The sequence below is a fragment of the Peromyscus leucopus genome, chromosome 1 (genome assembly GCF_004664715.2).
Source record: "Peromyscus leucopus breed LL Stock chromosome 1, UCI_PerLeu_2.1, whole genome shotgun sequence".
Classification (NCBI taxonomy): Eukaryota; Metazoa; Chordata; class Mammalia; order Rodentia; family Cricetidae; genus Peromyscus; species Peromyscus leucopus.
This window is the reverse complement of record NC_051063.1, coordinates 57783809-57798512: the sequence shown is the minus strand read 5'-3', so window position 1 is coordinate 57798512 and position 14704 is coordinate 57783809. Positions and strand designations below refer to the sequence as shown.

General features: G+C 50.3%; 1 protein-coding gene across 2 annotated transcripts; it reads right to left on the bottom strand.

Moving 5' to 3' along the window:
- Positions 1-10852: 10852 nt before the first annotated feature.
- On the bottom strand, positions 10853-12982 carry C1H11orf86 (chromosome 1 C11orf86 homolog). Of its 2 annotated transcripts, none has more exons than XM_028860642.2 (2): positions 12293-12982; positions 10853-11674 (listed from the first exon to the last, which is right to left on the bottom strand). In XM_028860642.2, exons 1-2 carry the CDS (start codon positions 12671-12673, stop codon positions 11576-11578), a joined length of 480 nt encoding a protein of 159 aa, XP_028716475.2. In that variant the 5' UTR covers positions 12674-12982; the 3' UTR covers positions 10853-11575. The 2 variants fall into 2 exon arrangements, with proteins under 2 accessions (XP_028716475.2, XP_037059156.1); XM_037203261.1 differs by having other exon boundaries at positions 10853-11671.
- Positions 12983-14704: the final 1722 nt, after the last annotated feature.

The window sequence follows — 14704 nt, the reverse complement described above, 5'->3', positions numbered from 1 at the left end:
GTATTTCATATAACCCACACACATCCTTCAGTATATATCCTTAAATCATGTCTAGATGACTCCCAGCAACAAATACAATGGAATGCTACATAAGTAGCTTTTATTATGCAGTCATTAGTGTGTGTATATATGGGAAAATACATGCATGTAGGCCAGAAGGCCAATAGTGGGCATCTTCCTCAATTACTCTCCACTTTGTTTTTTTTATTATTAAATATATATACTTATTAAATATGTACACACACACACACACACAAACACACACACACACACACATATGGGAGGCAGAGGTGGCTCACTGGTTAGGCACTGATGCTCTTGCAGAGGACCTGGGTTCAGTTCTCAGAACCCACCTGGCAGCTCACAACCGTCTGTAACTCCGGTTCCAGGGGATCTGACATCCTCTTCAGAACTCCTTGTGCAGCAGGTATGCATGTGGTACACATACATGAATGCAGGCAAGCACTCATATATGTAAAATAAAATTAATCAGGAAAATAGTCTAAATATGTTTATTTATTTGCATGCAGGTATACAGACAGGGCTATGCATGCCAGGGTGCGCGCGCGCACGCATGTGTGTGTGTGTGTGTGTGTGTGTGTGTGTGTACAGCTGTTTGACAGTTAATGTTCTCTTTCCACCTTGTTGAGCACGGTCTCTCCTGTCTCTGCCACTGGGCCTCATCCTCCAGGCTAGCTGGCCCACAAGCTTCTGGGTGACTTTCCTGTCTCCACACCCCATCCATGTGGGGACTGAGGATCAGTCCCTAGTCATCAGGCTTACCAGGGTTGGCTCTGCCTGCTGAGCTGTCTCAGCTCAGCCTGGCCGTCCACCTTATGTTTTGAGTCAGTGTCTCCACAGAACCTGGAGCTTTCCAATTTGGCTAGCCTGGCTGTCCTCACCTTCCCAGCAGAGTGACTACAGGTGTGTGCCACACAGCCAGGGTTTTTTAATGTTGGTGCTGGGGACCAAACTCAGGTCCTCGTGGTTGCACAGTAAACACTTGTCAACTGAGTCAGTTCCCAGACCCTTTTCTTACTCTTCAGGGGAAAAGGACAAGAAAAAGAGTCTGTGCATGCTCAGTTTGGATGATTATTTTTTGGATTTTTTTGATTCTCAATCCATTAACTTTGCATATGTCAACCCCACCAAAAAGGAGGGCTAACTGTGTATCCCATGGTATCAAAAACAAGAGACTGTAAGCATTTTTTAAAAAAAACTTTTAACAAAGATTGGAATGAAAATGTAACTCTTCTTACCTCTCTAAAAAGTGAGTTCGGCTCATAGACCTGTAGTTCTGCTCAGTGGTGGGCAAATCCCTGAGGTTGTCCATTTAACGTAGGTTACTTTCTTTTTATACCTGGACTTCAGTCTTTTTTGAGTAGACGAGGCTGGCCAGGAACTCTGTAGACTAGGCTTGCTTGGGTTCAGAGATCCACCTGCCTTTGCTTCCCTAGTGCCGGGATTAAAGGTGTGGGCCACCTTGTCTGACTATTTCCTATTCCAAACCTAATTTTTGTTTTGTTTTATTTTTGCATTGTTACTTTATTCATGTGTGTGCATGTGTATAAGTACAGGTTTGTGTGTATACAGGGATACAAATGGAGGTCAGAAGACAATTTTTGGAATCAAGTCTTTCCTTCTACTGTGGCCTTCAAGGACTGAGAGACCAAACTCAGCAAGCACTTTAAGCCCTCTCCAGAGCCGACTCCTGGTTTCTAGTCTACTCTAGGTTGTTTTATTTAACTAGTTTATTGATCTATTGATTTTTTTAAGACCTCTGATGGATCTTGAACCAGTTTGTCTCCTCGACTTTTTCTTAAAAAAATGAGACAAAAACAAACACCCCCACCCCCACACACAGACATTTGGAGCTGGAGAGGTGACTCCGCAGTAAAAGGACACCCCTTTTGCTCTTGTGGAGGACCTGGGTTTGGTTCCCAGCACCCACATGGTGGCTCACATCCGCCATAATTCCTGTATCAGAGGCTCTGATGCTGCCACTGTCACTTCCACAGGGCTTCTGAGTTTCAAGAGCCCAGATCCAGCCTCCCGGTCTGTCTAGCATGAAATTAGACCTGTCTAAGACTCTCCTGAGGCACCTCCCAGGCACTGTGTGTTCCTGGGGAGGCAGGAACTGAGACCGGCCTGTGGGGACGTGGGCTTGGGAGCATACCAGGCCACCTGGCAGCTGGATATAGGGAAAGGTGCCAGCCTCTCCACACACCGCTTCCATTCCCCACCCCGGGCAGCTGCTTCACATCCTTGGCAGTGAGCACTCTGTGGATGCTGCCTCTCACTTTCCATCAAAGGCTCTGACGGAGGCAGCTTGTACTCAAGGTGTTCTTGTTTGGGCACGGTAAAGTCTGGTTTGGAATCCGAAGGTAAAGCTGGGCCTTCAAAGGTTCACACAGGGGTCACTGAAACGGCTCAGCAGGTAGAGGTACTTGCTATCAAGCTTGATCCTTGGGACTCACAAGGTAGAGGGAGAGAATGAATCATCCTCAGAAGTTATCTCCTGATCTCCACACATGCACCGTGGCACAAAAGTGTCCCCCCCAATAATGTAGTTTAAGAAGTTAAGAAAACAAAGAAACAAATGGGTTGGAGAGAAGGCTCAACAGTTAGGAGCCTGTGCTGCTTTGGTGGAGGACCAGCGTTTAGTCCCCAGCACTCATGTTGGGCAGCTCACAACAACCTCTAACCCAGCTCCAGAGGATCCACCACCTCCTTCTGGACTCCCTGGACACCTGTATTCATGTATGAGTGCAAACATACAGACACAGACAGACAGACAGACAGACACACACACACACACACACACACACACACACACCACCTCTCTAAAATTAAAAGTAACAAACAAACCCAAATCCCAATGTCATGTCTCATACCTATAATCAAATTTTTGAGGTAGACACAGGGGAATTGAAGCAAGTTCAAAGCCAGCCAGGCCTACATAGTGAGACTCTGTCTCAAAAACCAACTAACTGAACGAACAAACAAACAAACACAAAGCAGAAGAAACCACAAGCTGAGCAGTGACTCCTCTGTCCTCTGTGTCTAATTCCCCAGGAAACAGTGCAGACAAAGGCCAGGCAGGTGTCAGGGTAGGTGGTGGGTGCAGGGCAGAATAAAATAGGGAAACCTCAAAATAACTACAAATCAAAGGCACGTTCGCCTACACAGCTCAGGACAAGGCCCTATCCATCCTGTACTTTGCCCTGGAAAGGTTGTGGGCTGGAGCTCTTTCAGACATTCAATTGGTGTGTGTGTGTTTGTGTGTGTGTGTGTGTGTGTGTGTGCAGCCCTCTGCATCTGCAGCTTCCACACCCATGACTTCAGCCAATCAAAGCAAACATTGCCTTATTGTTGATGTGAGCTATGTAGTGAGACCTGGGATCCTTGCATCTGTACTGAACATGTACAGTCATTTTTTCTTGTTATTCCCTAAACAAACATCTGGAGAGGACATGCCTTTCCATGACGGGTTTCTTCCCTTGGTCGTTGCTCCTTTCTCATCTAGGGGACAGTAAGTTGTGGCAGTGGCAGATCCGAAGAAGCCAGGACTCCCAGAACACAGCTTATACAAAGATCTCCCCTGTGTCCCTCCTTATGACTCCTCAAAATAACCCACTAGCTTGGTCCTGCTGTCTCTGTTTCAAAGATAAGAGCAGAATCTCCTAGCACTAAACACACTAGAGCAGGCAAGACCAAGTCAGGAGAGACGCATTCCAAGTCTGTCTGACCCTGGTCTAACTGCGCAGATGCAGAATACTTGTTCTAGCCAGGGACTCTGCCAGCACCCTCTCTCTGGCCACTTTTTTCCCTTTATTTTTATTTTATGTTTATTGGTGTTTTGCCTACATGTACGTCTCTCTGAGGGTGTTAGATCCCCTGGAACTAGAGTTATAGATAGGTGTGAGCTGCCATGTAGGTGCTGGGAATTGAACCCGGGTCCTCTGGAAGAGCAGACAGTGCTCTCGTGGCTCTCCAACCCCCTGGCCAGGCCATTTTTAACACAACTCTGCAGTGGTTTTCCTCCCTGGCTTCAGTTCTCATCAAACAGCCCACTCCTGACCCTCCAGGGTGTTTAGTACCCACAGGGAAGTGACCCAGACTTCCCAGCAAATAAACCTGCCCACGGATTTCCATATATACAGAGGCAACCGTTTCCTCTTCCCACCGCTGGGAAGGGCTGGACTCTAAGCATCCCAGACTGCTTCAGATCCTCCTGGTGGTGGGATCTAGGTCAGGAGTCCTGTGGAAGAGAAACCTGCACCGGGGTGGGACAGAACAGATGTAGCTACAAAGTTGCAGCCTGAGTCATACCCACGGGTCGGGTCTGGGTACATTTGGCTTAACTTTTTGTGGTGCTGGACATGAAACCCAGGGCTTCGCACATGCAAGGCTAGCTGCTCTAGCACTGAGTAACTTCTGCCACCGGATACATTCGTTGTTTGGTCTGGTTCTTTTTGCTTCAGGAGTTCTTGTAACCAGGGTTAGCCTCCATCTGACTGTGTAGCTTGAATGCCTGACTTTCCTGTCTCCACTTGATTACAGAGCTTTGCCATCAGGCCCATAAGATACATTTTCTAAAAGTTGTTTCATTTAGGCCAACCTTGGTGGCCCACACCACTAGTCTCAGTACTCAGGAAGCAGAGGCCGATGGGTCTCTATGAGTTCCAGGCCAGCCAGGGCTACATAGTGAGACCCTGCCTAGAAAAAAAAAATTAGTATATGTACTTGTGAAAAACAAATAATCTAGAGTTCCTAGAGAGCCTTTTGCCTTATTTCACAATTTCCTAGGCAGGTGCTCTCATGGTGCCTCTTCTAGGGTTCTCTTTCTCAACAATACGCTGACCTTGCAGTCTCTTGACTTTTCAAACATGGACATCCTGTCACCTATTGACGTCACACTGTGGAAGGCAAAGACTTGTGCCTCATCTTCCCCTCCCCAACATACACTAGACTGTTCTTTCCCAGCCATCTTGACAGTTACACTATGGTTTGGTGTAATAAATGTTCACTGATTACATTATTATTATTATTATTTGTGTGTGTGTGTGCATGTGCATATGCATGTGTGTAGGGGGGCCAGAAGAGATCACTGGATTCTCTGGGATTAGAGATACTAGCAGTTGTGAGCTGCTGTGTGGGTGCTGAGAACCAACGTCTAGCCTTCTGCAAGATCAAGTGCTCATAACCACTAAGTCATCTCTCTCAACTATTGTTTTTCTTTTAGTTTAAATAATGACAACTATTATTATTATTATTATTATTATTATTATTATTATTATTATTATTATCATTATTGGAGAAAACACTCTTCTGAGCTACATCCTCAGCTCCTCCCAGGGGATTTTCCTTCCATCCTCCTCAATGGGCAGCCCCAGGGAATCTTTCCAAGCTGGCTGCTCCAGAACAGCCTGTTGTAGCTCCCCTGTGCTTCTCAAGAAAGACACTCTCTGTCTTCCCTCCTCTGGGCACCTCTGCACCCTCAGCCAGCCAGGGGTACCCGCTTGCTTCATTCTCAGGGAGTAGATCTTCAAGGGGAGCTTGGGGTGGGCTCTCATCCTGTCTGAGATCCTCAGTGCTGGGTGAGCCTTGGACGCGTAGGCGTGGGTTGCCTGCTTGTCCTGGAGCTGTGGTGGGGCAGGATGGCCAGTGGCAGGCAGAGTGGGGAGGGCGCAGAGAGGAGCCGCTGTCCGCCTTCCTGCCATAGCCATTCCCGCACATGCACTGAAGGCAGACTCCTCCTGGGAGGTCCAGAGCTGCCATCTGGTCTGCGGCCTGCTGGGCCCACTCTCCCAGATCCTAAAAGCTTCTCCCTGGCACCCGTAGCCCTGCCAAGGCCAGGCACAAGGCACAGCCAAGGTGAACTGAGGACACACGCCAGGCTTTGAGTGCCAGGCTTCCTCAAGGCGTGCCTAGGGCAGGCACTCCCAGAGGCTGGCCCTGTGGGGCACAGCGTGTGCTCGGCTCATTGCAACCCCGGGTGCCTCCAGCCGGGAGCTGTTATAAAACTCATTTCCCAGAGGTGGATGTGAGTTTTAGGAAGTGCTCTTGCCCTAGTTGTATGTGGAGACCTGTCTGGAACGGGTGAACCCTAGGCTCATTAACAGCTCTGATGCTTTACATGTATTGACTCCCGGAATCCAAAGATCCTGTGGGAAGTGAGGGCTCTTACTTTTATTCATCAGATAAGGAAACCAAGGCACAGAGAGGTTGAATGACCTGCTTGATATCACTCAGCCAGCAAGGAGTAGAAACAGAATTCACCTTCTGTCTGGCAGTGAGCGTGCTTGTGTGTGTGTGTGTGTGTGTGTGTGTGTGTGTGTGTGTGTGTACACGTTCATCTGTCAGGGGTCAACCTCAGGTGTTGTCCCTCCCTCAGGGGCCATCGCCTTGTCTTTTGATACAGGGCTGCTTTTTTTTTTTTTTCTTTTTTGAGGCAGGTCTTACTAAGTAGCCTTGGCTGTCCTGGAACTCACTCCGTAGCCCAGGCTGGCTTTGAACTCACAGAGATCTGGCTGCCTCTGCCTCCTGAGTGCTGGGGTTAAAAGCACTCACCACCACATCTGGCTGACACACAGTTTCTTACTGGGACCCATGGTTCATGCATTAGGCCAGGCTGATTGGCCAATGAGTTCCTAGGATCCTCCTGTCTCTGCCTCCCCAGTACGGGGATTACAAACACATGCCACCGCACCTGGATTTTTATGTGGGTGTTTGGGGTTGAATTCAGGTCCTCAGGCTTGCATAACAAGCCTTTTACTGACTGAGCCATCTCTCCAACCCCTGACCTTGAACATTTTACACACTTTGTTCTCTAACTTGATGATAAGGGCAAATTGGGTATATGTAAGGGTTCTCTCTTGGGATATAGAACCCCAAAGGATCATCATGCTCATTTTACAAAAGGGACAGTTAAAGCCAGAGGAGAGTGGGCTGATGAGGTTCATTGTGTAGAGGTGCTTACCATGCAAATTTGGCGACCTGAATTTGATCCCTGGAACCCACATAAAGATGGAAGGAGAAAACCTACTCCACAAAGTTGTTCACTGACATCCACCTGTGTGCTGTGTCATGTGTTCACATGAGAGAGCTGGGTGGCGGCGGCGGCGCATGCCTTTAATCCCAGCACTCGGGAGGCAGAGGCAGGTGGATCTCTGTGAGTTGGAGACCAGCGTGGGCTACAGAGTGAGTTCCAGGACAGGCTCCAAAGCTACACAGAGAAACCCTGTCTTGAAAAAACAAAAACAAAAGAAAAGAAAAGAAACATGAGAGAGAGAGAGAGAGAGAGAGAGAGAGAGAGAGAGAGAGAGAGAGAGAGAGAAAGCATGTAGCAGGAGAGGGGAGTGAGCTTTGAAGAGGGGGGTGATTCTCCTGGAGGTAGGTCAAGTTACTTGCAGGAAGGAGGCTTTGACCCCCAGGCCCTGGCCTCCTCAGCTCCTCTGACTGTCTGCCCACACTGCATCCCGTTGTCTCCCTCAGAGAGGAGTTTTAGACATCCAGCACAGGCCACATAAGCTCTGACCTGGGAGCAGCCACTCTGGCCCACTGGGGCCTCACTCTCCTCATCTGTAAGATAAATAGCCTTGTCCAGACCCACAGTCCGCCCTGAGAGATGCTGGGGACACAGTGTTTTCTGTGCGCCTCACTGCTTCTCCATTAGTGAAGCCGAGAGGCCCCATTTCCCCAGCAGGATTTCTTCCCCAACCTGCTGCCAGCCTCCTTCCTTACAGGAAGCTGAAGAAGATGCCCAGTCAAGCCCAGAGCCCAGCCCTGGTGCAGGAAGCAGGCCTCCTGTGTCCCCATGCTGTCCCAGTGAATTCCGTTTTGTAGCAGAGCATCGAGCAGCTGTCTGTGATCCAGAGCCACACTGTGAACTACTTGAGGACAGGGGCACTGATGGAACCCTGCTGGATGAGGAATGTGTTCCCCAGAACTGAGCAGATTGAAAAGAGGCTGCTTGAGGACTAGAAGGTGAGCAGGGCAGTCTGGAATATAGTGGAGTCCCAGCCTACCGGCTGTAAACGGTAAGAGCCGAGAGCCCTGGACATTGACCGAGTGCCTCTTTCCACAGAAGCCAGAGGAAGCAGAGCAAATAAATGGGGGACTGAAAGTTAAGAGGATGTAGAGCAAGAAAGCTGGACAGATGCTTGCCAAGGGCTGTGGGAGCATACAGCAGGTGACAACTAGTGTTTGACAAGTTGACCCACCAAATGTGTGTGATGGGGAGCCCCACCTGGCGAAGCTATGGGGTCACTGGTCATGGAAACTGGTTGTTTTCTATCTGTCACTTTCTCAGGTGCCACTGCTACGCCTCCCTAATAAGAACAGCTGTGGGGTTCCTTCCACAGCCCTTTGGTAGTGTGTTTTTATATCTTTGGGCACACATATAGCTGTGGATGTTCAGGAAGATGATTTCTATTTAAGTTATATAATTTTGATGTATAGAAATAATACTGGAATATTTTACATTACTCAGGCTGACATAGGAGTCTCAGTCTCAAAGAATTTTACACATTTTGCAAAGACCTTAGAACTAGTCCAAAGCAGACTGAGCTGCGGCTACAGAGACTGATTCCCAGGTGTTGTCTATTGTTAAATCAAGGCCAGGCTGTTTACTTCAACAGTGGCTCCCTTTCTGCGAGTATCCTGGCCGCTCAAGGTTCAGCCACTTGTTTATGTCTGGAACCCCTCACCAGCTTAGAGCTATGTGCATGGGCCAGTGTGACATTGCTAGCCTAAGGGAAATGATGGACTTATCCTGTGTTTTGAGAATGGGTAGGGCCCTGAAAATGTGACTTATAATTGTCCAGATGTTGGCTGTGGAACAGAGCAGGAGCAATGTAGAGGGGCTGAGGAGGAGCAGCAGAGGAGAGCAGGGTAGCAGTAGAGCAGAGAGAGAGAGAGAGAGAGAGAGAGAGAGAGAGAGAGAGAGCAGAGGAACGGTGTAGAGAGATGTGGAGGCAGTGGAAGTGAGTTAGAGAAGCTGCTGAGTAGAGAATGAGGAGGATGAAGAGCTAACAAGGAACTGTGGGGAGAGATTTTTCAGAGAGAATTTTTCAAGATGAAGTAAAGAGAAAGTTACCATCAGAAAGTGTCTGTTTCTTTATTTCTCCCTCAGCAGAAAAGGTCTAGCCCTCAGACAAGAATTTTTCCTAAACCCTTGCTACCCTGAGATCTTCTTTTTGCTACCCTGGAGCAGGTTGGGAGCTGGACTCTCGGTCTGTGATAGATGCTGTCGGAGGGCGAGTGAGTGCCAGGCCCCGGCATGTGCCTCTGATTGGCCATGCTGACCATTACACCGGGGAGGCCTTTGGATGCCACAACCTTCACACGTGCCTATACGACAAAGAAGGCCGGCAGGTGGAGGATGTGTGTCCTTCACGAGGTAGCTAGCTACTTGGTTAGGAGCTACCCCCACCCACAACCAGCACGCTTCGTCACCCCAGCTCTCGTTAGTCAGATTTGAGCCCAGCCTGACCATGGTTCTGGTCCAATTCAGTACGGTCCCTATGCCTCCTCCTGTCACCTCATCAAATTTGGCAAGGTAAGGTTGTCGTCTCCTTTGATGGGTGGGGAAACCGAGGCTTCAAGTGCAGGAGAGTTTAGGCAGCTGTTACAGAGACTGGCTTGAGGCTGTGTCCTTCTCAGCGGCCTATACAACCAATGGGAGTGACGGACGGGCAAAGCATGGAGCAGGCACATGGGAGGCCGTGGGAAGCAGGGAAAGGAGTCATTTGCGGCAAACATCCGCGGGTGCTTGATCCAGGGGCATTGGTGTGTCTAAGACCTTTGCAGCAGTTTGTGCTCCCGAATTGCACCATAGCCTGTCTGATCTCCGCACTTTGTCCATGCTGATCCATGTGCAATAAATATTCCCCGGGCACCTACAATGCAGCCAGCACCGTCCGAGAAGGGCCGTGCATGGTGAGGCAGCCTTGCCCTGCTATGTGCTTTTAGTCAGGACAGGCTGTGGCTGGAAGCCCTATTCCCTGGTCAGTGATTCAGAGTGATAATGTTCCATCTTACTGTGTGGCAGTGAAATCCCCCAAACCCCTGAGATTGCTGTCTTCTGTAACAATGACCCCAAATCTGAAACCTGAAAAGCTGTTCCAGGGGCCAGGCCAGAAGGTCAAGAGTCAGATGTGTGCAACTCCAGCATCTGGGAGGGAGAGGTTAGAGGATCAGGAGCGCAAGGCAGGCTTTGGCTTTCTAGTGAGTTTGAGGCTATAAGATACGTTGCCTCCGAATAAACAAATAGAGCTGGCACGATTGCTCAGTAGGAAAAGCACTCGCTGTGTGTCCTTGATGACCTGAGATCCAACCCCAGGACTCAGTGAAAAGAGTGAACCAACTCTGACCTCCACGTGTGCACTGTCATGAATGCACGCACACACACACACACACACACACACACACACACACACACACACAGATAAAAATGCAGTAATTTTTAAAGTCTCAACTCTGTTCCCACAGTCTAGCTTCTAGGCCAAGTTCCCAATGGCTGCCAAGGACACATATTGCCCAGGACCTCTTTTGTGCTTGGGTAGTCTTGCCAGGTTTCTAAGCTCTGAGAAAACAAGGAGCCCATCACTGTATCTCCTGGACTTAGCCAAGTCCTCAGTGGACCCTGTGCCAAGACATCAGGCCGGAACCTGAAGAACTCACAGGACCCACCAGAAGGCCTGATTCCTTTCCAAGAGCTCAGACCCTCTCCCCGTGTGGCCCTAGGAGATCCCTTTGCCCTCTCAGAGTGAGACCTTGGACTCTGGACTCCTGTTTCACAGGAGCTGGGAGAGGTTCAGAGCTTACGTGTTAGTCACTAGGCAAATAATTTCCTCAGTTCAGTGGCTTTATTAATGTGTTCAACCCCAGTGTCAGGTACTGGGTGTGTGTGTGTGTGTGTGTGTGTGTGTGTGTGTGTGTGTGTAGGCAGAAGGTCTCTTTCCTTCCCTGGGCCTCTGTTACCCTCTGTCACACAGGGAGGGAGACTTCCCTGCTTCCTTCATCAGGATACAATGAGGCCCAAGGCAGTAATACGCATGTGTGGGCTTCTCAGGCATACAGCAGCCATAGTGAGGACAGTCCAGATCCGGTCCTAGCCTTTGCAGGCTCACTGTGAGGGAGATCCGAGTCTTGGCTTGTCACTAGCGGGCCAAGGTGGAGCTGGGTCCTGTGAGCAGGCGATAGTCAAGAGCTTCTCAGCCGCGTTTGGCTTCACTGAACTCTGTCCTAGAAGTGGGTGGCTGGTCTGTGTAGGGCCAAGGGTGTTGTTGATACTCCCATTTCTCTGTGGGTCCCTAAGACCTTCACACTTGTCAGCCCAGGAGGCAGAGAGCTGAGTGCCTTCTCCTCAGCTCTGTGGAGGTCTTTGTTAAGAGCTAGCTGCCAGAACCAAAAAGGGCAGCCACACAAGGCCTTGAATGATCTCGTGACAGAGACCTCCGTGGGTCACATGCCAAAGGCCGGAGCAGTTCAGAGTACAGAAAAGCCGTGAAGAAGCAGATGAGGAGACACAGGGGTCCGGCCGGGGGAGTGAGGGGCGATCACAGCAGCTCTAGCTGTTGGTGTCCAACAGGGTCTCTGGGGAGGCTGGTCGGTTCAGGGTCACACCAGGGAAGCTGGCGACAAAGCTCTTCCACCTTCTCCTCACCTGCTGGAAGACCAAGTTAGGGGCAACAACTCAGTGGTGGGCTTCAGCTGCTGTTCCACTCACGGCCACCAGGTGGAGGTAGATCCACGAAAGAGAGCCTAAGCTCCTGCGGGAGGGGGCACGCTTCCCCCCCCCCCGGGAGGCAAGGCCAGGAGGGGTGAGGAAGTCTACTCTACTTCCCTGGTCAGAGAGCGGACAGTAACTTGCCAGAAGTTGCATTGGCCAATCTTGCCTCGTGTTCTAGTCACCCGTCCAGTCCAACACAGTATTACATTACTCATCTCAATACAGCTCTGAAGGGCTGGCATGGTGGTACATGCCTGGATTCCCGGCACTCGGGACACAGTAGGATCAAGAGTTCCAGGCCACTCGGAGCTAGAGTGAGACCCTATCTCAGACACACGGAGTTCTGACCACACCCCACCCAGGCCCCATTCCATCCTTCCTCCCACCTTCACTGATCCCCCAGTGCTCACAGAGAAAATCCCAGCTGCTTTCAGAATGCCTTCAAGCCCCCGGTATTTTGCTTGGCTTTCTTCAGGGCAGCTGTGCTCTTAACCCTTCGCTGCCCTGGGTCCCCACCGTCCCCCAGAGAACTGATAATTCAGTTTGAAGCCGCACCTGTTGGTATTGCCTCAGCCACCGCTGGCTGCCTTCTCCCTGGGTTTGGATCAGCTGCTCGGTGTCTCCCAGGGTCCCTGGCAGCCGCTCCTGAACAGGGACCTCCAGCCCTTCTGTGCCGGCAAGGCCCTGCGACCTGGACTTCTCACGGCCCTGTCTGAGGCTCAGTGCCCGGTGGAGTCGGCCCTCCAGGGACCTCCCCTGGGACTCATGGAGCTTCCCGTAGCAGGGCCGGGGTTCTCGAAAGGACCGACTGCGCAGGCTGGTGGCCATGGTTCTGGAGGCTGTAACTGCTCCGTAAGCCACTAACTTTGGGAGATGGCCCGGTGCCTCCACTCTTAAGATGGAGGCAAAGGTCAGCGCTGCTGAGGTGGCTGTCATAAACCAAAGGGCAGGCCACAAAGACAGGACATCTCTGAGTCATTTCCCCGTTGTCTCCTCACCCTGTGGGACTAGATAGCCCAGGCTGGCCTCAAACTCATAATCCTCCTGAGTGCTGGACTAGCTCCTACTGTCTTTCCTCCTCACTCTGCAGGCAGCCTACCCTTGGGGACCTTGGCCTCCTCTGAACTTGGCCTTGGCCATCTGGACCACTCAATGCGTTGACATTAAGCAAAGGTGCTTCCACAGCAGAGCGGAGCATAGAACACCTTCTGCCTGGAACTGCCAGATCGTAAATACCAGAGTGAAGTTGGGTAAGGCAGCGGGCGGAACAGCGGACAGCTTGTTTAATGACTTCAGACTTTCAGGTTTACAAGGTGACAAGAGCTCTGGACACTTTACAAGGTGACACATAAAAACCACGACCCATAGGGGCTGGGGAGACAGCTCATTCATAAGGTGCTTGCTGAACAGGATCTGGGTTTGGCTCCCTGAGGCCCGTGTCGGAAGGTGGATGTGCAGCACACGCTGAAATCCCAACACCAGGGAGACAGGAGCCTCCCTGGGGCCCTTCTGGCCTCCGACTTGAGCTGCACTGGTGAGCTCCTGGTCAGTGGGAGGCCCTGTCCCAGTAAGGTGAAGGCTGTCAAAATGGCTGCCTGGGTAATGGCGTTTGCCAAGCCAGACAACCTGAGTTTGATCCTTGGGACTCATAAGGTGGCAGGAGAGAACGGACTCCCACAGGTTGTCCTCTCTCTGCTACACAGGCGCTGTGGCGCTCACACTCCGGCTCTCAAGGAGACACAACAAACAAACAAACGAATGAATGAATAAATGTAATTTGAAAATCTAAAAAGGTGAAGCCAGGCATGGTGGCACGTGTTTTTAATCTCAGTCAGTGCTCAAGAGCTACAGTCAGGGGAAATCTTCATTAGTTTGAGAGCAGCCTGGTCTACACAGCTAGTTCCTCTAAATAAATAAATAAATAAATAAATAAATAAATAAATAAATAAAGGTAGAGAATGACAGAGGAAGGTACCTGATGTAAAACCCCCCCACCTAAGTCCTTCACATACATATATTACCCAGAGACACAAAGACAGAAAGATTGACAGTAAGTATTATTTCACTATACCAGACTTTCCTTGTGTTGTTTTAGACAGGATCTTATGTAGCCCAGACTGCTCTCAAATGTGTCAGAGGATGATCTTGAACTCCTGACCCCACTGTTTCCACCTCCTGAGTTCTTGGATTACAAGTATGAGTCACCATGCTGGGTGTAGATAGTGCTAGGTTTGGAACACAGATCCTTGTACATTCTAGGCAAGCACTGTACCAACTGAGCTACAGCCTCAGCCTAGGAGGGAAAAAAAAAAGAAAGAAATGAAGAAAAGAGAGAAACAGGACAGCCCCTGGAGGTGTCAGGAGGCCTGGATTTTTCCAGCCCTAGCTTTGCCCTCGATATTCTAGCAAAGCACATGGTTAGGAGCTCTGGCTCAGGGGACCACTGTCTTCTAAGTGAACTGCAGTCTCACTGCTGGAAGCTCTGTGACCTTGGGTTACATGCTGCTCGCCTCGGTCCCCTCACCTGTGACAGGGACAGAGAACCCAGGCCATCGTGTGGACTAACTGGGCTGCACAGGCCTGGGACACTGCAGACGCTCAATTAAAGTGAGTTGGTGGCGTTCATTCTTTGTTGCTGTTGTTGTTGGCTTCTCTATGTAGCTCTGGCTGTCCTGGAACTCACTGAGCTCCTCTTCCCTCTTCCTCTGCCTCCCAAGTGCTGGGATTGAAGGTGTGCGCCCCCACTCGCGCCCATGAGTGAGCTTGAGTGCAGAGGTCACTGGACAACTCTGGGGTGCCAGCTTTCTTCTTCCACCAAGTGAGTCCCGGTGAATGCACTGAGGTCGGGCTCCCCTGCAGGAACGTTTGTTTATCCACTGAGCCATTTCTTCAACTCGTATACAACATTTTAACAAAATTCCAAGTGAATCCCTGCCCTTCAGCGTCAGCCTGTCCCACAAACCTGTT

What these genes read in the sequence shown, in the direction of transcription:
- C1H11orf86 (XM_028860642.2), bottom strand. Translation starts at nt 12,673, where the DNA reads ATGACAGCCACCTCAGCAGCGCTGACCTTTGCCTCCATCTTAAGAGTG. An exon ending in GGCTGAGGCAATACCAACAG is followed by an intron (nt 11,675 to 12,292) that starts GTGCGGCTTCAA and finishes TTGGTCTTCCAG; the next exon opens with CAGGTGAGGAGAAGGTGGAA.